The sequence below is a fragment of the Cyprinus carpio genome, chromosome B17 (assembly GCF_018340385.1).
Source record: "Cyprinus carpio isolate SPL01 chromosome B17, ASM1834038v1, whole genome shotgun sequence".
In the NCBI taxonomy this organism is placed as follows: Eukaryota; Metazoa; Chordata; class Actinopteri; order Cypriniformes; family Cyprinidae; genus Cyprinus; species Cyprinus carpio.
In genome coordinates, this window is record NC_056613.1 from 20,740,961 (window position 1) to 20,761,476 (window position 20,516).

The following is a 20,516-nucleotide window of genomic DNA, read 5'->3' on the forward strand; positions in this document are numbered from 1 at the left end:
TTCAACCAAGAACTACACATTTATTTTGGTAAACGGCTGAAGTCAGTACACTCATTTGAACGAAAGGTTAAATGTGGGTCAAGCACACACACACAAAAAAAAGCCTAGGTTCAACCCATGTCTACACCCACAGTAATGAAATAAAAACCCTGAATGTTTCCGTCCGTCATGAAATCTGTGCTGTTTCCTGATGATTCACCTCTAGTGATTTTTGATATTCTTTTCCTTACCTGGTTCTTCATGTTAACTTACAAACATAAATGTCTCACAAACAACCAGGATTTGAAACAATAAGGACCACCCAGATGGACCTTTTTAATGGATTTTGCTATTATCAATTAAAAATGGGATGCTGGGATGTATGTAGCGCATATCTGGATAAAGATGGAAAGACATTTTTTAAGAAATCTGAATCAGAAAGAGTGGTAATATGATTATAAGAGTTTCCAAGTGAAAACTATGAGGCTTGTATGTGTAGTTTCACAAACCTAATGCATATGTTGTGTGAAATCAGGAACAAATCTGGATTGTGTTTCAGTGTGAATGGTCAGACCAGATTTCAAGTAGTTTTTCTCGAACTGAAAGTTCATGTGAAAAGCTACTCTGAGGAATGAATTACAACAAAAAACCAGCAACTACGACATGCCTCAAAAGTTGCTACGCCCCCAAAAACGTTTCCTATGCAATCGGACTAAAATAATGTGACGTCGGTCTGAAACACTCATTTCACCCTTCTTGCCACTCCATATAAAACTGAAATGAAGAGGAGGAGTAATGATGTGTAGTTTCCAGAGCTGGTGTTCAGTGTGGGCTGAGGTACAGAGAAAGAGGTAACAGTAGTCTGGCACATTGAGTGTTGAGGTAAGAGGTGGTAGTTCTGGTCCTTGTTGAGTCCGGGCTCACCTGGGTCCATAGCTGGTCTATGCATACATGGTTAGCTGGAGCCACTGAAGAAATTGAAATTTAACACTGAAGTTCAACATTTTGCAATCAGCCAACCTACAGTTTTAAATGGCGTCGTCATGATGCTAAACATTAAATCATGAACTGGTGTTAACTTACCTCCAGTACATTAAGTCTGATGTTGCCATCTCCACCTTGATCAAAGGCCTGGAATGCTCCTACAATGAGAACAGGTTCACTTCAGACAGTACGCATGTATGATTTAAGCATACACGGGTCTTAAATCAATTGTTGGTAAAAATGAACATTAAGTTTCAACCTGAACGCACTGAAATCTTTAGTTGTTTACATACTGTACATACTGTTTTTTTTGGGGTCATTTGCAGGAAGTGGTTCTGTATGTGTTCCCCCTGACTTTTAGTTTGTAAACTAATTTAACTGTAATTTGAAACATTTTATGAACAAATACGTACATTTTCTTTGTCCCCACACTTTCTGTTCAACCCTGTTATGCTGAGATTTCCTTGTTTTAGTTAAATTGTTGCCACATTGTAGTAGTTCATTCCATTGTGGCCAAAACATGGCAACAATTAAGTACAAAGTGGCCAAAAACTAACAAATTAAAACACTAAATTTAATTAACTCATTAATAACATAAAAAATAAAATATTTCAACAAATTAACCTAAATAAACAAATCTCTCTCTCTCTCTCTCTTATAGTTTTCTCTCTCTCTCTCTCTCTCTCTCTCTCTCTCTCTCTCTCTCTCTCTCTCTCTCCGAGTCATGCGCAAAGCTTGGTTATTTATTCATTAATTTAATAAACAGTCTTTCTGAAATCAAGTGTAATAGAAACATTTATTAGTATTTTATCTCAATAGTCAACTCTGTTATGAGGAAAAATTTAGCCATCAGTCAGCACATTTTTACAGAAAAAAAATACTGTTCTTGCCACAACCCACAAAATTTCCGACTGCCAATAATGTGGTGTGATGCAATAATATTTGCTCGCTACTTTGTCATTTTTGTAATGTCTTCAATCTGAAGACACTGTGAATGTAACAGGGTTGACAAATGTGGGTTTTGTCTTTTTAATGCATTATTTATCCATTAAACTGTGCCTTGTAAAAAGCCTATAATTACTATGACAAAATTAATAATGCAGATGCAAAATAATGTTGAAAATTGATAAAAACAATAAAAAAAAATCCAGTTTAAATGGCACCACTTCCTGAGAATGATGCAATGTACTATCTACTATATACTATTTGTGGTAACACTTTATTTTAAGGTGTCCTTGTTACACAAGTTACATGTACTTACTATTATAATAACAATAAATTATGCATAATTACATACAAGTAACCCTAAACTAAACCCTAATCCTAACCCTAACCATATAGTAAATATATGTAATTAATTAATATTACTCAGTATTTAAATGTATAATTACACTGTAACAAGGACATCTTAAAATAAAGCGTAACCCGATTTGTTGTACTACTTGCTAAAGAAAAAGATAACAACTTACTGAACATCCCCTCCAGTCGCACAAGGCAGCTGACAAAACTGTCAAAGTCAACATTCATGTTTTCATTGGCGTAGCGCATGGTGATGATGTCATATAGCTGGTTATTCAGACGGAACCCTGAGTGGCACACAAAACATGTGAGTGAACAGTGACAAGACCATTAGAGAGACAGACAAATGTTCTTCAATATGAGAACAGATGAACAGTAGACATACATGAGAACCGTCTAACCTGCATCATTGATGGTGTTTCTCATCTCGTAGCTGCTGATAGTGCCAGTGTGATCAAAGTCATATTGCTTAAAGATTCCCTGTGGAGAACATTTAAGTCAATGTAAGTCTTTTTATTAGTAGTAGTAGTATTGCCATTTATATAGAAAATAATGAGGAGACTTCAAACCTGCCACTGTTTGAGTTTGTTCCACAATTGTCTAAACTCTTGTAGATTAATTCTTCCTTTTCCATCCATCTGTGCGATTAGGATTAAGAAAGATTTGCATGCAGTATTGTACACTGTCTGTCACATCTGCTATGAAATTAAAGCTAATGTACATGCAAATAATTTTCATATGCAGATTTGATGCTCAATAAATATTTCTTATTATTATCAATGTTTAAAAAAAGTTATGCTGCTTAATATATCTGTAAAAAAACATAATATGTCTTTTTTTATTATTGATTCATTGATGAATAGAAAGGTCAAAACACAAAAAAAAATTACCAATTAATGTGTGGTGAAATATTATTTGATTTTTACACTGACCTTCTGTAATATTCATCTCTGAACAATACGTAACAGATAAATGTCAAAACTAGTGATAATACCTGAATTGACATTTCTATTGATTGACATTTCTGTTCATAAGAATATAAATTCCTAACTTTAGGGAGAATATGAATTCCTAAGCGACATGTTTGAAATAATGTAGCATTCTAGGGCTAAGCTTAGGCTTATCTTTAAAAACGATAAATAACTATTGGAACATTGCAAAGCTGTAATCACATATTGGCTGATGTAAACAATAAAGTCACAAATGTTTTGGACAATACCTTTAAAGGGGCTTTACAGAAATCATGTAATCTTGATACAAAGGATACATCCATGAGGGCAATCATGCTCCTACAGCTCTCTCGACTGAAGCCCTCAGTGTGTATGTCCTTTTCTGTAAACGGCAGAGTCTTTCTTGAAAACATTCTTTAGAAAAACCACAAACATTCAGTGTAATGATCATTCAAAGATAGGCCTACGTACGTTTAGACACCACCTTGTTCAAGACATCTTTGAGCTCATTAGCTGAGATCTCCATTTGCTGCAAGACACAAGAATGAACAGAAAGTCAGGTGTGCTGTTTGTTACGCCAACAGATAACTGTCGGGATATGGCTGTTACCACTGTTACCACTGGCATGGCCAATGACCGGCCCCACCCCACCACCATACTCACACTCCCCCCAGCGCTCAGTGGCTCCCCAGTACTCACGTCCCCCGCGATCTGCTGGAAAATAGACAGGAACTGCTGGTCCTCCTCGCTCTCTTCCCCAGTCGAAGCCGGAGCCGGCTGATCAGACATGGGAGTTGTAAAATACATACGTGAGAACTGAACTTAATGTGTGAGAAGCCAAAGAATCTGATCACTAGTAGATTCTCAATAATTAATGCAGATTTTACTTGGACAGTAAGAGTCAAATAAAGTACTGAGAAATAAATGACAGAATGAGCCAAAATTGCTTGTGTGAAATTGGCCTGCCAGTTGGTTGCTAAAGTGTTCAGGGTTGTTTTCGTTAGAGCAAGCTTGCAATCAAAAGAGTTCACCCTAAATCCACTCCTAATCTCCATGATATTCTTGGGCTGGATTTATGTAAACCTTTTTAAGAAAGAAGTTATGAAATTAAATTCATGAAAAACTCTTTCTAAGTGCAATTCTTGAAAAGTTAAAACAGATTTTAGCCTAATAACCATTGTATTTGTACATACAATTTCATTGTGAAAATAGCCCTCGGCCTCATGTTTTTTAATGTTCTATATTTAAAGAGCCTGTTGGTTGCATTTAATTGCGCTTCATTTTTCTTGCTCTAGAGTGAATGCACCCTATGTATGACTGCTCATATGAAGTTTTTCCTAATTCTAAAAATTTAAATGGGGTTCCTATTTGACTCATTTTTGTAGAGTTGTGTTGTTACTAAGTTTATAATTCAGCAAAAAAAAAAAAGAAAATGTCACACATAATCATGACCGATCACTGTTTACATTATCGTTCAATAGTGTTACTTGAAGTACTCATGCACATCTCTATCAATTATAACGTGTATTAATTGTAGTTAGTTTTATTTTCTAATTTATTTTCTTAGGAGAGAGTGGTTACGGTGACCCACCCCTGTTTCTTGGGTACTGTACACTTTTCCTGTCATGTGACCATATATTTTGGAACCACCCATCATTTCTTCCAGTAAAGGAGTGTAAATGAGAAACACGTGGGAGGAGTGGAAGACACTCATTTACTTGAAAAACCCCCAAAAAGGTCCAATTTTAGTATGTCAGATGTAATGGCTGCTAAATCAAAGCAAATACATCCAGGTCTTAAAATGTTTATAATGCATATAAGTCATATTTAGCAACATAAAAAAAAAACATGCAAATCATTTAGCAAAATATCAGCCTGAATTGGTAAGCTAGCTGTCAGCTTACCCCTAACCTGGGGCAAACTGAGCCACGGGAAGCCTTTTTTTAGTAGAATCCTTGTCATAGATACACTTTGATCATTTAAGAGTTCAAAGTACTACTTAGGGGCTAGTAGTTTGGTACTATTTGTAATAAAGGCACGTCTTTGTAGATGATCAAGTACTTACCACTGGATGATCAGCTTCAATCCTGTTCTCTATCTCCCTGAGAAGAAACCAACAAACACCGGTCACCACAGTTAACAGCACAGGTCATCAAAGAGCTTTCGGGGAGCCTTTTATCATGTAGCTTTTCCTTCATATTTGAGCTTATACTTCAGTATGTCTTTCCTGTATTTTCAGCCACTTTTGATTGCCAAATGATCGATTGTTATTCTGCTTATATCAGCCATATAACCATACTTTTTGTTTTAGTAGGAATTATTCAAACTTACCTTGTGTGAGTAATCCTTAAGTTAGTATAATTACTTTAATATATCATTAAGAGTTAATTATCTGTATAATTTGATTAATGTTACATTGACTATCACAGGGCCAGTGGTTAATACACATTTAGGTCACTGGACATGATCCTTGTTAAAATACTCTGATTCCTCTTCCTTCTTCAGCATTCCTCGGAGAACCTCGGCAGTCCTTTGTGTGTCCATGTCTTTCTCGCAGCTGAAGTTTAATTGTGTTTCAGAGTGGGTCGGAACTGAAAGGAAATGTTTACCGGATGGTCCCAAAATGTTCTGGTGCTTGTCCTAAAAAAGATTCCATTACAGCCTCGAACTGGGGCCGATTTCTTCCAGCTCTACAAATCAAATTGTCGTTAAAATTTTTGCCCTTGTGGTTTTGTCCACCCATTTTCCCAACTGTTTCCCATCCCCTCTTGTATAGAGAACTCAATCAGGTAACAATGACGTTACCTTGGTATTCATGTGATACTGTAACCATGCCCCTTTGTACATAAAATAATGCCCATTTAATGCTTTTGCAGCCAATTGACATGAGTAGCAACTTCTGTAACAGCTGCTTTCAAACCAGGTGTTTCAGACGTTCTTCAGTGGGCAACCATACATACGTTTTCAGGGTCATTTACACAGAATGAGTTTTTGAAATGAGAGCCACATTTACAAAATGTTACAAAAGACAAAAACTGGGAGTGCAAACAATGAAAAAGCAGTGCATTGGAATCCAAAAATGCATTCTTTGCAAACGGCCCTTTAACCAATATATATATATATATATATATATATATATTTCACACACACACACACATATATATATATATATATATATATATATATATATATATATATATATATATATATATATATACATGTAAATTTCCAGTAAAAACTTGATTTCACTTAAAAATCTAAAAAATATGAAAGTGTGAGGAAAAATGTATTCAGACATCAATGTACATCCCTCCCCTTCCCTTCTGCTCTCACTCACTCAGACGTATTTCTCTTTTCAGAGAAGACGCGGAGGATGAACTCGCCTTCCTGGTGGGGCTCGTAGGTGGAGGGAATGATGACATACTCCCCACGGCTCAGGCGGAAACGCTGGGTCACCTCGCGCAGGTTAATGTAGGCCCTGGAACGAGCCTTAGAGGTGCTAGACATGAAGAACTCCTTCTGCATGTGCTGCTTGTTTCCATGCATCTGACAGACAGAGAAACACAGAATTCGTTCAGTCATAAAGAATATATTTATATTTGATCTATAAAGCAGTGGTAAATGCCAGTAAAAGTGCAAATGAACTAGGAGTGCTAAAGAGAAAGCACTGCAAGCCTCGAGCCCAAACATTTCTCATCTTCACATTTCCATACCTCCTTTGGAACCTATGGACAAATGGAAAGAGTTAAAAGTGTGTTGGATGCATTATCAAGCAGATAAATATCCCTGTGTGTGATGAATGCTGCTATTTGTATAATTTCACACTGTTATTGACAGAATAAAAACACAATCTCTATATTCTCTGTTGGATACCTCATAGATGGAAAATCCAATAGTGAAGAGATTTGCACCCAACTTGCGTTCTCTACGCCTGTTTTTCTGCATTAGAGCGACAACAAAAGTGCAAGCCACTTCATTATCCTCCGAGTCATCATCTTCCTCCAAGAGACGCAGGCGGTATTGTGGATTTGTCCAGAATGTGTCTATAGGAGGCCATACATATAATATTAAAGCCAGTTTTCTTTTTTTTTAACCTGTGAAGCACTTTTAGATGCATTTTATGAATGAAAGCTGCTATACAATTTTTATGTAAGATTAATATTATAATTAAAATAGAAAGTTTTAATTCACACCTGGATAATTCCTGCACCCTCCAGCGGAGCATCCTCTTACCCAGCGTCCCTCATTAACAGAAACTGTCCATTTGTGTAATTTATCGTCCTCCAGAGCATCAGGGGTCAGGTTGCATATCTCAATTTTGGTGTAATTTTTCTTAAAATCCTCAAATGACATCCTATAGGTTGACAGCAAGAGTTACAACTTTATCTCTTCTTCTATTTCTTTTCATTTCTAAGTGAATAAAGACCAAATGTGACCCTAGACCACAAAACCAGTCTTATGTCGCTGGGGTATATTTGTAGCAATAGCCAAAAAAAACATTGTGTGGGTCAAAATTATAGATTTTTCTTTTATGCCAAAAATCATTAGGATATTAAGTAAAGATCATGTTCCATGAAGATATTTTGTAAATTTCCTACTGTAAATATATTCAAACTTAATTTTTGATTAGTAATATGCATTGCTAAGAACTTGGACAACTTTAAAGGCGATTTTCTCAATATTTAGATTTTTTTGCACCCTCAGATTTTAGATTTTAGATTTGAAATAGTTGTATCTCTGTCAAATATTGTCCGATCCTAATAAACCATACATCAATGGAAATATTATGTATCAAGCTTTCAGATAATGTATAAATCTCTATTTCAAAAACCTGACCCTTATGACTGGTTTTGTGGTCCAGGGTCACAAATATCCTTTACAAGCAGCTTCTGTACTATTTAAAATTTCAGTGTTGTAGCCAACACCAGCTCATTCTTAGTCAAGACTAAGTCAAGACCTTATTTTGTAACCACAACGCTGTCTACATGACTCTCAGAATTCATCATTAAGATTTGATTGCTTGCTTGTTTCAACTCACCAGAATTCTCCATCTTCAGCGTTCTGTTGCTGAAGTTTCTCTTTTTCCCCTTTAGAGAGGGTTTCCCACTCTTTTGAACTGCAGAAAAAAAGAAAAGAAGAAAAGATTGTATTAACTGTATACTAACATCTGCTTTTTAAACCTGTAAAGACTAACAAATTACATTTTTAATTTAAGTTTATTTGAGTTTATTGAATAAAATCTAAAAAATAAAATTGCATATAACATATGGAACTCGTACTCAAGTAAAAATAAATAAATGTTAAAAAATATAAGCTGTAATAAAAAACATACATACAGTACAGTGATTATTATTGAGAGAAATACAAATAAACATTCCTCAGAAGACTACATTTGTTTGTCTTTGATGATAATGAACTAAATAATAAATAATTAAATTCATGCATACAGTGCATTTTAGATTAACTCTAATATTATTATAGATTTAGTAAATGTTTTACATTTTAATTTTAGTTAAAGTTGTTAAAATTGTGTTGTGTGTTTTTGCCATTTTTGTATATTTTTTAAATATATCTCTATATTGTTTTACTTTACAACATTGAATTTTTTTATTTATTTATGGATACTCAAGCAAATCCCCGTTGTTTTTGTCCATAAAGTGTTCATTGTGAAATGTTACTAACAAAATAAAAATGTATTCTAATGTTTACTCTAATATATCTTTATAAAGAATTTAACAGAAAAAAATGCCTTAAAAAAGTATAAACTTTTTAGCAAAACTTATATCAGATGACAATGCATGGAACAGATTTTGTGCAACAGCTTTTGAACATGTTAATAATTTAAGTGGTCTTTGCAATATGCATATTAAATAGGGCTACACGATTATGACAAAAATCATAATTGTTGATTATTCCCTTGAAATTGTAATTATCACAATTTACACTGAATGATGTTTATGCCATGGTTTGAAGCAACTGCATGCTGTATTTTTATATGAAAATAAACAAGCTGAAAACTCTCTAACTTAAACATATTTTCGTGCTTTTCTATAGTATTAAGCCTCAAATGTCAACTATACATCAGATTGGTTTCTTCTTTAAATTATAAAAAAGTAAAAAATATGAATGGTATTATAATGTTATACTAAAACTAAAATTAAAATAATGGGAAAAACCCTTAAGATAACATGTAGAAAGAAAAAAAAAACGTCTTAAGCATGCAGAATAACATTAGTGGACTTTGAACGATTAATTGCCGCTTTTAACGATTTCGTAATTGCGGCATTCATAATTGTAATTGCGATTAGAAATTTGATTAATTGTGCGGCCCTAATATTAAATTTGATGCACTCTGCACTATAGTCTTTAACAGTTTTAAATTCAGGAATAAGCAGATACTCACTTATCGCTCCAAGGTCCATTCCATTCTACCTGACCCCAAGGGTTACGCAGACGCACCAGTCGAACTTTAGACTCCTTCTGCTGGGACTGTTTACACTGCAGACACAAAATATCCCAAATACCATCAGACACGCTCAGAGTTAAGTTGAAAACACGACTATCATAAAAGATATAGTACTGAACACCGATTAATCACGATTAATCGCATCCAAAATAGAAGTTTTTGTGTACATAATGTGTATATATAATGTATAAGTACACACACATGCATGTATAGATTTAAGAAAAATATGTTATGTTTACATATGAAATATATTTATATAAAATATAAATTATCTGAATATAAATATATATACATATATAAATGTAAATATTTTCAAAATATTTACTGTATGTATGTGTATTTATATATACATTATAAATATACACCGTACACACACATATATTATGTAAACAAAATCGTTTATTTTGGATGCAATTAATCGCGATTAATTGTTGCCCAGCACTAAAAAAGGAATAATCGTAAAAGTACCAAATAACAGAAGGTTTACCTCCTCTACAGCAGTAACAGAGTAGGCATGACCCTTCACAAGTCCTGTTGTAGTACGAGTTTCAAAGCGAGCTGGAACCAGGGACTGTGGTAAAAATTCAGTTGGTTTATGGTAGGATTTGGACCAAAGGTTATTGTGTTTATTAAAAAATATATTTGTATATATTTACAATCAATAGTGTTTCAAAATAAAACAGCAGAATATTATCCATAAACGCAGGTCATTAAGCCTCCTTCTTCTGCTTGACTCACATCAATGGAGCAGCCCATGAGGGAGCCTCTCTGCAGAGCTTTCTTCATGATCTTGTACAGCTCTTTGGGGGCCTCCGTCATCTCATAGAATTCTGTCACTCCTCCAGTGAAGTCCTCCATCGCCTCAGCAGTGTTTCCACCTTTAAGAGCCTCATAGGAACCGTGAAGCCTTAATAGGAATACATAAATTACATTGAGACACTTTACTGGCAAAGTGTGAAAGTGTTGGAAGAGTATACCTCACTTCCTATGTGCACAAATTAATGACAATAAATTCCTGCTGTACTTCAGTTATTTATACAGTTACTAGTTACTTACTACTTACTAGTTTAAAAAGTAGACAATCCCAATAAAATACTACAAGAACAATGTTGATTGTGCTAAAGAGTAATATCTGCTACTTGAGAATTATTCTCAGAAATTTGTGCCATTTGTGTTTATGCTTTTTGAGGACGTTTTAAACTAAAATATCAGCATTTTCATCTAATGTTTGTTTCCATCTGATAATCATTCAATTTGCATGTCATTATGCATTTCGTAAATGTAAAAGGTGATATATTTTGTGTATTAATATGAATAAGAAATGGAATGTACCAAAACATTTATTAATATGAAATTTGTAGTACAGAGAGATCCTTTCATTCATAAAAATTAGGCACCCCTTAAAAGAAGCACTAAGAATTCTAATTTAAAAAGTCAGAATTAGAGAATGTTAATTCAGAATTACAAGATATAAATTTGACTGGCAAAATTACATCAGAAATGTGTTATAAACTTGAGTGTGAGATGCAATTATCTTTGGTAACACTTAATTTTGATGTGACACTATAGTATTAATAATGTGTTATTATTACTAATAATAGTAAATTATGCATAATTACAAGCAATTAACCCAAAACTAAACCCTTACCCTAAACTTAACCCAATATTAAGTACCTATATTTAATTAATTACTCTGTACTTATTTCTGTTATTATACATTAATAATATTACCTGAAAATAAAGCGTAACCTTGTAGACTTACTTTGCGAGCTGTAACTGTATTTTTACAATGGACAATATGATATTCACTTACAAATCACACAGTTTCCCCAAAATGGCCCATGCATTTATATACTTTTGCATCAATAAAATCTTAAAAGATGTTCCAGCTTTTAAATTTGAAGGACTGACAAATTCCAGAATGGATGAAGTAAATGTCATGCATAGATATAGTTACTTAGCATAAGCTTTTTCAAGCAGAGCGCTCCAGAATTCATTCCTTTCAGCTGATTTGGTGAACACCAGCTGGTTGTTGAAGGTGGGAATGCGGTCATCGACGACGACATCCACCCAGTCGCCATAATGCCAGAACTGAGTTGGAAAACAGAGAGAGAAAGACACAGAAATCAGATTTAAAGAAGACATAAAAATCAAAAGCTATTTTGTTAAATGTCACTGACCTGGAAATGGAAAATTCCAGCATAGCCTTCAGAGAAGCTCTGCTCTTGAGGTACAATACGATATAACAGCTTGTCGTTCAGAGTCAAGGATGCAATGGCTGCAAGCATCCAGCAATCTCCTAAAATGAACAGAAAATAATATCTACATCAATAGGGAATTTTTTATATATTGTACCATTGCAGTAAAACAGAGGCCTACACTGCTGATCACAGCATTTTTAGACTGTCCAGGGCAACATGCCAGGTTGGTAATCTACTCTATGTATTAGCAACCTTTGTGTCTTTGGTCTCTTTTATTGCCCATGTAGGGTCACAACAATAGGAAGCGCTGCTAGCTGGATTCCCTTCCAACAGAGTAAACACAATATGTAGGGGTCCCACTGGACTGTAGGTCTGCATATAGGGGCCAAAGAGAGGTGCTCACTGCCATGAAGTTGTGACCCTAAATACACTCCCCAGATGATCAGGTAAACAGTCTGTAACATATTGTGTTAATATAGTAAAGTGTTATCTTACCCAGGTCTCCCTGGCAGATATCTGTCCTGCTAGCACCTCCGACAATGAACTGTGGGTTATCGCATATCTCCTGCAGGACACATATCATCAAAGAGTTTGTATATGATTGATACAAGAGCTTAGAAATATTACACACAGATTCAGAAATACTGTATAAAGACTGATACTGTTTCTGATTATTTTTGATGTTTTGAATGAATGGATGAATCAGTGGATGGACAGACTAGTTGTCACAAAGTTTTAAGTTAGAAGTATGGAAACCTGTTTCCACCTCAGATTAAAAATAATAATAACATTAATATGGTAAGTGTATTTCTTTGTGAATTTTATTGTTTTGTAATTGTGACTTTATATATAGGGGTGGCGAACTCCGGTCCTGGAGAGCCACAGACCTGCAGAGTTCAGCTCCAACCCTAATTAAAACTCACCTTCCTGTAGCTTTCTAGTAACCCTTCAGACCTTGATTAGGTGTGTTGTTCATGTGTGTTTGATTAGGGTTGGAGCAAAACTCTGCAGGGCTGTGGCTCTCCAGGATCGACGTTCACCACCCCTGTTATATATAATGATTGTACGTTTATTTTTAACAATTATGAGTTACTTTGTCTTACTATGTGACTTTTCTCATAATTATGACTTTGTATTTCACATTAGACTATTTCTCAAAATTGTGATTTTATTTCTCAGTTCCAAATTTATATCTTACAATTTGACTATTTTTTTTTCCCCAAATTGTGACTATTTATCTTACATTGTGACTACTTAAATGCTACTTTATGTTGTATCTAACAGTGTGACTTTATTTGTCGCAATTGTGACTTTATATTCTCACGTGACTTTATTTATCACAATTGCAATTTTATTTCCAACAATGTGAATTTATTTTTTGCACTTGTTACTTTTTATCTCATAATGCGACAGTTTTACGTATATGCGACTTTATAGCTGTCACAATCCGCTGGAGCAAGGGAACAAGGAAACAAGGAGATGTGGAGATTTCACAAAACGAGAGTCTTTAATGATCCAACAGGGAGACACAGAGCACAAGGAAAACGTTCAAGACCCAACAAGGAAACATGAGGCAGACTACACATTTATACTAAACTTAACAAGGGACAGACATGTGCGGGGAATCAACTAATAATGAGACAACGAGAACAGGAACATGACCAAATATGGGAACACCGAAACAGAAACAGGGGCAAAACAGGTCCATAATCCTGACATATGGCCCCCCTCCTGGAAAGTGCATCCTCGCACCGTAGAACAACAGAGGGGGGAGACCTGTGGGAACTAAGGAGGAGGCTCAGTAGGAGGATGGACACCCGGGAGTGGGCCAGCAGACAGAGAACAGGGAGGCGACGAAGGAGGGAGGAGCCAGGGAGCAGACAGGAGGGGTCCGGAGCAGGAGGAGCACAGCAGGACCACAGCCATAACGGCGGCCCACGGTGGAGCTGACGGAGGGAGGAGCCATGGAGGAGGAATGGCCGTTGACTCCAGGGGTCCAACCAATGGTGGCAGAGCAGGTGGTGAAGGAGGCAAAAACGGAGAGGCGATGAGCAAGGGCGACGGGGAGGATCCGGAGGTCCTAGGCGGAGCAGATGCCAGAGCATTAGAGGACTGAGGAGGAGCCGAGGGGATGAAGGAGCCTGACGGAGCCGGAGGGACGAGGTGAAACCGGAGGATTGGAGTCCTGAGGTGCAGGATGGTCAACACCAGACCAAGGTGGAGCCGGAGGGACAAGGGAGCCCAGTGGAGCTAGTGGACTGCCGGGCCACGGCAGAGAGGAGGGAGCTAGGAGCCATGGTGCAGCTGACTGGTCCACGGGCCAAGGTCAGAGTTCAGAGCTTAGAGGCTGGAGGCAGAGTCTAGGGAAACTCCAGCCATGGCGATGCTAGAGGATGGCAGTCCCGCGGAGCTCACACCGTGCGGATGGTGGGCTGAGGGTGAGCAGAGTGGCTGCCAGACGACAGAGGAGGAGGAGGCAGGAGCGGGTGGGAGGGCAGGTATTTGTGAACCATTGACACTCCTGATTGAGATAGTAGATAGAGTGCTAATGGTCCATTTGAGAGATAGGTGGCGGTAATGCACTTATAAGTCTGCGATCCACCATAAAGCAACAAGAAGAAGATGATGCAGACTGCTGTGAAGCGCGTTCACAAGAGTTCTAACAGTTCGGACATTGCGTGAATCAGAGGTAAATACTGTTCAGTTTCTTGCACAGACCGATCGTTTTATGTCTTTAAACATCAATGTATTCTCACGAGCTGCAGGGTTTAATTTGGATTTTTCTGTGCATGTTTTTTCTCTCATAGATTCTGTTACCATTGCCAAGCATTGTAGACTGAGAGACTGCAACGTCTGAAGCTAAAAATCATAATTTGTGTTCTTCTGAAGAAACAAAGTCACCTACATCTTGGATGCCCTGGAGGTAAGCAGATAAACATCAAATTTTTATTTTTGGGTGAGCTATCGCTTTAATCCTGACAATAGCTCACAACAACTATTTCTCGCAATCACTTTTTATCTCACAATGTGACCATTTTTAGCAACTTTATATCCCACGATGTAACTTGCAATTGCAACTATATTTCACAGCGTGACCATTACTTGTAAATATGATTTTATATCTCACAATGTGACTATTTATTGTAATTGCGACTTTATATCTCACAATATGGCTATCTCACAATTTCAACTTTATACTGTATCTTATAATGTCTTTAATCATAACTGTGACTTTATATCTCACAGCATGAATTTATTTTCGCATTTGCGATTTTTTTGTCTCACAATGTAACTATTTCTCGTAATTGTGACTTTATAGCTCACAATGTTAATATTTCTCACAATTGCATCTTTATCTCACAGTGTGACTCTTTCTGGCAATTGCAACTTTATATGCCACAATGTGATTAGTTTTTGCAATTGTGACTTTAATTCACAGTATACTTATTTCTCGTGAATTTGATTTAATATCTCACAAAGTGACAATTTCTTGCAAATGCGACTATACTGTATCTTACAATGTGACATTAATTTCTCTTAATTTTGACTTTATATCTTAGATTTTGGCTATTTCTTGTAATTTTGACATTATCTGACAATGTGACTCTTTTTGCAATTGCAACTTTATTTCACAGTATACTTATTTCTCGTAAATTTTATATCTCACAATGTGACAATTTCTTGCAAATGCGACTATACTGTATGTTACAATGTGACTTTCATTTCTCTTAATTTTGACTTTATATCGCACATTTTGACTATTTCTTGTAATCGTGACTATCTCACAATGTGACTTTATTTCAGGCAGTTGCAACTTTATATCTCACTGCTGAATTAATTTTTCCTCATTTTTTGTTTCTCGCAATTACAATCGCAATTTTTTGTTTCTCGCAATTGCAACTTTATCTCACAGTATGACTCTTTGTGGCAATTGCAACTTTATATTCCACAATTTGACTGTATATTTTGCAGTAACTTTATTTCACAGTATAAATATTTCTTGTGTATTTGATTTTATACCTCACAATGTGTACAATGTGTCTATTTCTCGCAAGTGTGACTATACTTTATCTTACAATGTGACTTTTATTTCCATTCATTTTTAATTATATTTCATTGTGACTTTCTTGCAATTGCAATTTTATAACTCACAAATTTGGCTTTATTTCTCAATTTCGATTTTATATTTCACAATGGCAAGGCAAGGCAAGTTTATTTATATAGCACATTTCGTACACAATGGTAATTCAATGTGATTTTACCGTTAACATGCTTAAGTGTTGTTAAATTATTAAAATATTAACTTACACCATCAGCCGGTATTTCAAAGAAATATTTTTGGTCAAAGGGGTTTGGTTGTTAATTGAAAAACATTTGGGAATGCTTGACATAAGAAATGTTAATTTGTACATTTCAAAAATTCCTTTGTGCTTCATAAATAATTATACTAAAAACTCATCAAATACCCTTTAATATGCTATTCTTTTGTGTTTCAACCAGGCTTCTAAACAGACACACATTAAAAAAAGTGATAGCTAGCCCCAGTTTTACCAAAATTCTCTCTGAAATCTTTTGCCATTTAAGCATTATCATTTCCCATTAATGTGTATATTTACAAGCAAATAAATACATTTTTAGGGAAGTCCCATTAGTTGAGCTGCTTTATCCATCCCATGTGCCATTTCCACATCCCACTCACTATAGTCCCAGTCCAATCAAACTGATATAGGCCCCTCTGCCTCCTACCTTGGGACGCTTCCAGACAATGTTCTTGACTTTGCTGGACTTGTGGCCCAGCTCTTTGAAGCCAAGGGAGTCCACAGTGGCAGGGAAGGATTCATCCTCAAAAAGGACCTTCTTCTGGAGATACTCCTGCTTGAGGGTGTTGTAGTCCTGGCCACTGAAATGAATGGGTTTGCTCAGGGATCCTTCGCCATCTCTTCTCTCTCTTTCACGGATTAACCGGTCACAAAAAAAACCAAATGGCGTATAGGGCATCTTGTCACTGGGACAGTTTTTTTAGGGATTGAAAATACTGGCTTTTGCCACAACAAACTTAAGTCTCACAAGTCAAAAATCCCTGGCATAAATTCAAACAGCTGACCTCTGATTGGTTGCTCTGCTAAATGACGCACCTTTCATGCGGTCAGGGAGTAGAAACCAGAGTTAGAAGAAAAAGACAACGTGTGAACACACTCCTTTTACGTGCACAAAAACGTACACACAAACACACCTGCATACATACACATACATACACAAACTGCTACAGTCTTCTCTTTGGCTTGCTCCCATTGGCTGATGAACAATGCGTATTGGGCGACAGTTGCGCTCTCGTGCCACCATTGTAGGGTGACACAAAGAAGAGCGGCCCTGCAAAGAGAGGCCAGTGAGATGGCCTACCTCAGCAGAAGGCATTCACAGACTTTAAACCTGTTCTCAATAGAGTGCAGCATTAAGCACTCTCAGCATAACGACAGCAGGCTTGACCTAACTTAACAAAACTCTCTATATTATGTCACTTTATCAATGTGGATAATTAATAACTCTCTTTTGTAACCACAATTGTTGAATGTTCAGTTGTATCATACAATAATGTTTAAAAGTTTGGGGTCAGTAACATTTCTTAAAAAGTATTTTATTCTCATCAAGGCTCCATTTATTTAATCAAAAGTACAGTAAAAGAGTTACATTGTGAAATATTACAATTTAAAATAACTTTTTCGTATTTTAATATATTTCAAAATATAATTTATCCCTGTGACGGGAAAGCTGAATTTTGAATCATAAAAACCCTTTAATCATAAAAAACATACACTCTTTGAGAATTCTTTATTTAGAAATTAAGATTGTTTTGCACTATGTTTTGTATTTTGAAAACTTATCTCACCTCCATCATGTCAACTCTACAGTCTCACGTAAGTATGACAAAGAAAATGGCTAATAATTCATGTTAAACCAACCCAGCCATTAAAATCATATCATGTTATTAGATTTCTTGAGGTAGATGAGCATTGTGGAGGAAATCTTTAATATTACATTCCATTATTAAAAGTGCTGATTAAATTAAACAAATGTTTTATTGCAATTGCAAGTCATTTTGACTTTTTAAGGCAAGCATCTGAAATACCGTAAAACAACCAAATCTTAAAAAGTTTAAAATAATAATAAAGAAAAAACTGGTCATTTGAAATATACCATTCACTAAATTACTATTTCCCAGTCTTTGCGTATTTCTAGGTCCAGTCCAGTTAAAGTTAACACACCTCGCTTTGCATCAAATTCAAACGTGACTGTTGTCTTCGGCGCACCTAAGAGAGAAAGAGAAGGTTTAGTGACTAACAACTCTCTGGTTTATATCTAACGCCACATTATTTACGTATTCCACTAATAGTTACCACAGAAGGAAACTTTTGGACTCTTCACACCTGGTTTGAGCTTGGGTTTTCTTTTCAAGCTATTCAGACCAAGAATGACCACTGATTCCACTTTGTCATCCGAGTCAAACGAGCCTTGATCATTAGCACAGCTGAAAACACATGGCACAAGGAGAATGGCATATCGAGCTCTCTGAAAACACACAATGCAGTATAACCTGTTCTAAGGTTGTTGTTTTTTTTCATCACATTTTCCATTCCTAGTATATAGCCCCCAAGGAACGAACGAACGGACAGACAGACAGACTGATTGAAGGAAATTAAAAGCAATGTTGGGTCATTACCTGTTGACAAGCCTGCCAGCTCGCATGGTAAAACGCCGCAGACAGAACTGCATCTGGTCTCTGTAACTAAAAGAGTGGCCATCGTCCAGATAAAGAAATCCATCAGCATTGCCCTATAATGCAAAACATAGGATCAAAATCAAAAGTCTAAAATTATGTGTATGCGTGTGTGTTCAAATCTCATTTATCATTGCACGGCTTAAAGATCTGACTGTGAGCCTTTAACAAAACTTTCCAACCATGTACAGCCATGATTCTTCTGAGATGATCCACTGAAATACTATGTTTTCTGGACATGTATCGTTTCAAATAATTTAGAGCAGTAGTTCCCAAACTTAACAAAATGTAATGTTCGCATATTAACAGTTCTCTGGTGACAGTTAATGGTCACATGATTTGCAAGTACACAGTAAAAAAAATATCTTTTTTTAATACTTACATATTTTATTAAATTTTTTCTTTTTTATTTTTCCTATTATTTTTCTATTAGCTACATTAACTCAATTATAAAAATGAAGACAGAAATATATTACTGTTGTAAATTACAACTGCATTGCAAAAAGATAATATTTGATAATAGATATATAAAAACAAAAAATTTTACACTACAAGTTACAATACTTTTAACGTTTATGTCTCAAATTCATCACCAATAACATTTCAAATCCTTCAGCTTTTGTTGGCAAAATACTGGTAAAATATTGTAAACTTATATTTAAAAAATGTTGAAAATGGATGCAAATTAGTGCTGTCATATGATTAATCACGATTAATTGCATTCAAAATAAAAGTTTTTGTAGAAAAATATGTTACGTTTATATATTAAATATATTTCTATATTATATCATTTATATGAATATCGATATGTATACGTTAATACATGTAAATATTTTTCACATTTAAACATGCATGAGTGTGTATTTATATATACATAACAAATATACAAAGTACACATACATATATTATTTAAACAAAAACTTTTATTTTAGATGTGATTAATCATGATTAATCGTTTGACATCACTAATGCAAATGTAAATAAAGAGAACCTAGTACACACTTCTTGCTTTAGAGTGCCATGTAAATACTGAACAACATGAATATGGAAATCAAACTGAATCAAAAAGTTAAGCTATTTAAAATTTTAGAGGAAACCATGATGTGTTTTCTTTCAGTATTAATTGATAAAAAGACCAGCATTTATTTGGAACAGTCATTCATTTCTCGACTGCCACTTTTAATCTATTTAATGCATCTTTGCAGAAAAAAAGTATTAATTCCCTTACTGACCCCAGTATTAAAAATCGTACTAACCCCAAACTTTTGAACGGTAGGGTATTTATTGATATTAAAATCCCACCCAGTACTTTCTGTTGTATTGTCATGTGGTCACCTTACTGTCCAGGGCCACAGTGAGAGTGATGGGATGCTGCTGTAAGTCTGCTGTGCTGGACCCACAACCTTCTCTCCTGGGCACCACTGTCCCCCCTCGCTGGAACACAGGCACCTAACACAGAGGATACAGCGTAAGTACACCTGTAAGAATACCAGTACTCACTTGACTGCTGTATCACAGATGTAATGGGAGTCACTCACAGTGTTCAGAGTCACTGGCAGATCCAGAGTTCTGGCACCATTGTGTACCGCTGCCGTGTTTGTGTCGTACCACAGCTTTCAAATAAACAAAACATCTCTTATGAATACACTTTAACCTTCAGTACAATCAGTGTATTCTGTACAATTCATATGGAACGTAGGCTTACCTCATCAGACCCTGGGAGCAAAACCTTGACCTCTGTGACCCCAGGATCGGTCACAGGGCACACAAGGAGAGCACCGCCTGTAAAATATCCATTAGTTAGAATGGTAATGAATGTGGAGGCAGGGCTCCATAAATATTTGTACTTATGTACATTAACA

General features: G+C 35.7%; 2 protein-coding genes across 6 annotated transcripts in view; both read right to left on the minus strand.

The window, feature by feature from the left end:
* capn3a (calpain 3a, (p94)) lies at positions 1 to 18,394 on the minus strand. Of its 4 annotated transcripts, none has more exons than XM_042742745.1 (22): positions 18,305 to 18,394; positions 18,143 to 18,187; positions 12,375 to 12,444; positions 11,859 to 11,977; positions 11,636 to 11,769; positions 10,417 to 10,585; positions 10,166 to 10,249; positions 9,616 to 9,710; positions 8,251 to 8,328; positions 7,406 to 7,566; positions 7,086 to 7,255; positions 6,926 to 6,937; positions 6,550 to 6,758; positions 5,278 to 5,314; positions 3,876 to 3,989; positions 3,684 to 3,741; positions 3,530 to 3,594; positions 2,832 to 2,900; positions 2,664 to 2,742; positions 2,433 to 2,549; positions 1,063 to 1,121; positions 1 to 947 (listed from the first exon to the last, which is right to left on the minus strand). In XM_042742745.1, exons 2-22 carry the CDS (start codon positions 18,152 to 18,154, stop codon positions 921 to 923), a joined length of 1,938 nt encoding a protein of 645 aa, XP_042598679.1. In that variant the 5' UTR covers positions 18,155 to 18,187; positions 18,305 to 18,394; the 3' UTR covers positions 1 to 920. The 4 variants fall into 4 exon arrangements, with proteins under 4 accessions (XP_042598679.1, XP_042598680.1, XP_042598677.1 ...); XM_042742746.1 differs by having other exon boundaries at positions 18,275 to 18,347; XM_042742743.1 differs by lacking the exons at positions 18,143 to 18,187; positions 18,305 to 18,394 and adding an exon at positions 16,626 to 17,218.
* ganc (glucosidase, alpha; neutral C) overlaps positions 18,063 to 20,516 on the minus strand; it is a 10,298-nt gene continuing 7,844 nt past the window's right edge. Inside the window, exons 19-24 of one of the 2 annotated variants that reach the window (XM_042742742.1) lie at positions 20,360 to 20,436; positions 20,193 to 20,267; positions 19,990 to 20,103; positions 18,598 to 18,710; positions 18,305 to 18,405; positions 18,063 to 18,187 (exon numbers count right to left, since the gene is read on the minus strand). In XM_042742742.1, the coding sequence (XP_042598676.1) occupies positions 18,081 to 18,187; positions 18,305 to 18,405; positions 18,598 to 18,710; positions 19,990 to 20,103; positions 20,193 to 20,267; positions 20,360 to 20,436 (587 nt within the window). In that variant the 3' untranslated portion in view covers positions 18,063 to 18,080. Of the gene's footprint in view, positions 18,188 to 18,274; positions 18,406 to 18,597; positions 18,711 to 19,989; positions 20,104 to 20,192; positions 20,268 to 20,359; positions 20,437 to 20,516 lie in introns of both variants that reach the window. The other variant, XM_042742741.1, reaches the window with a different exon arrangement.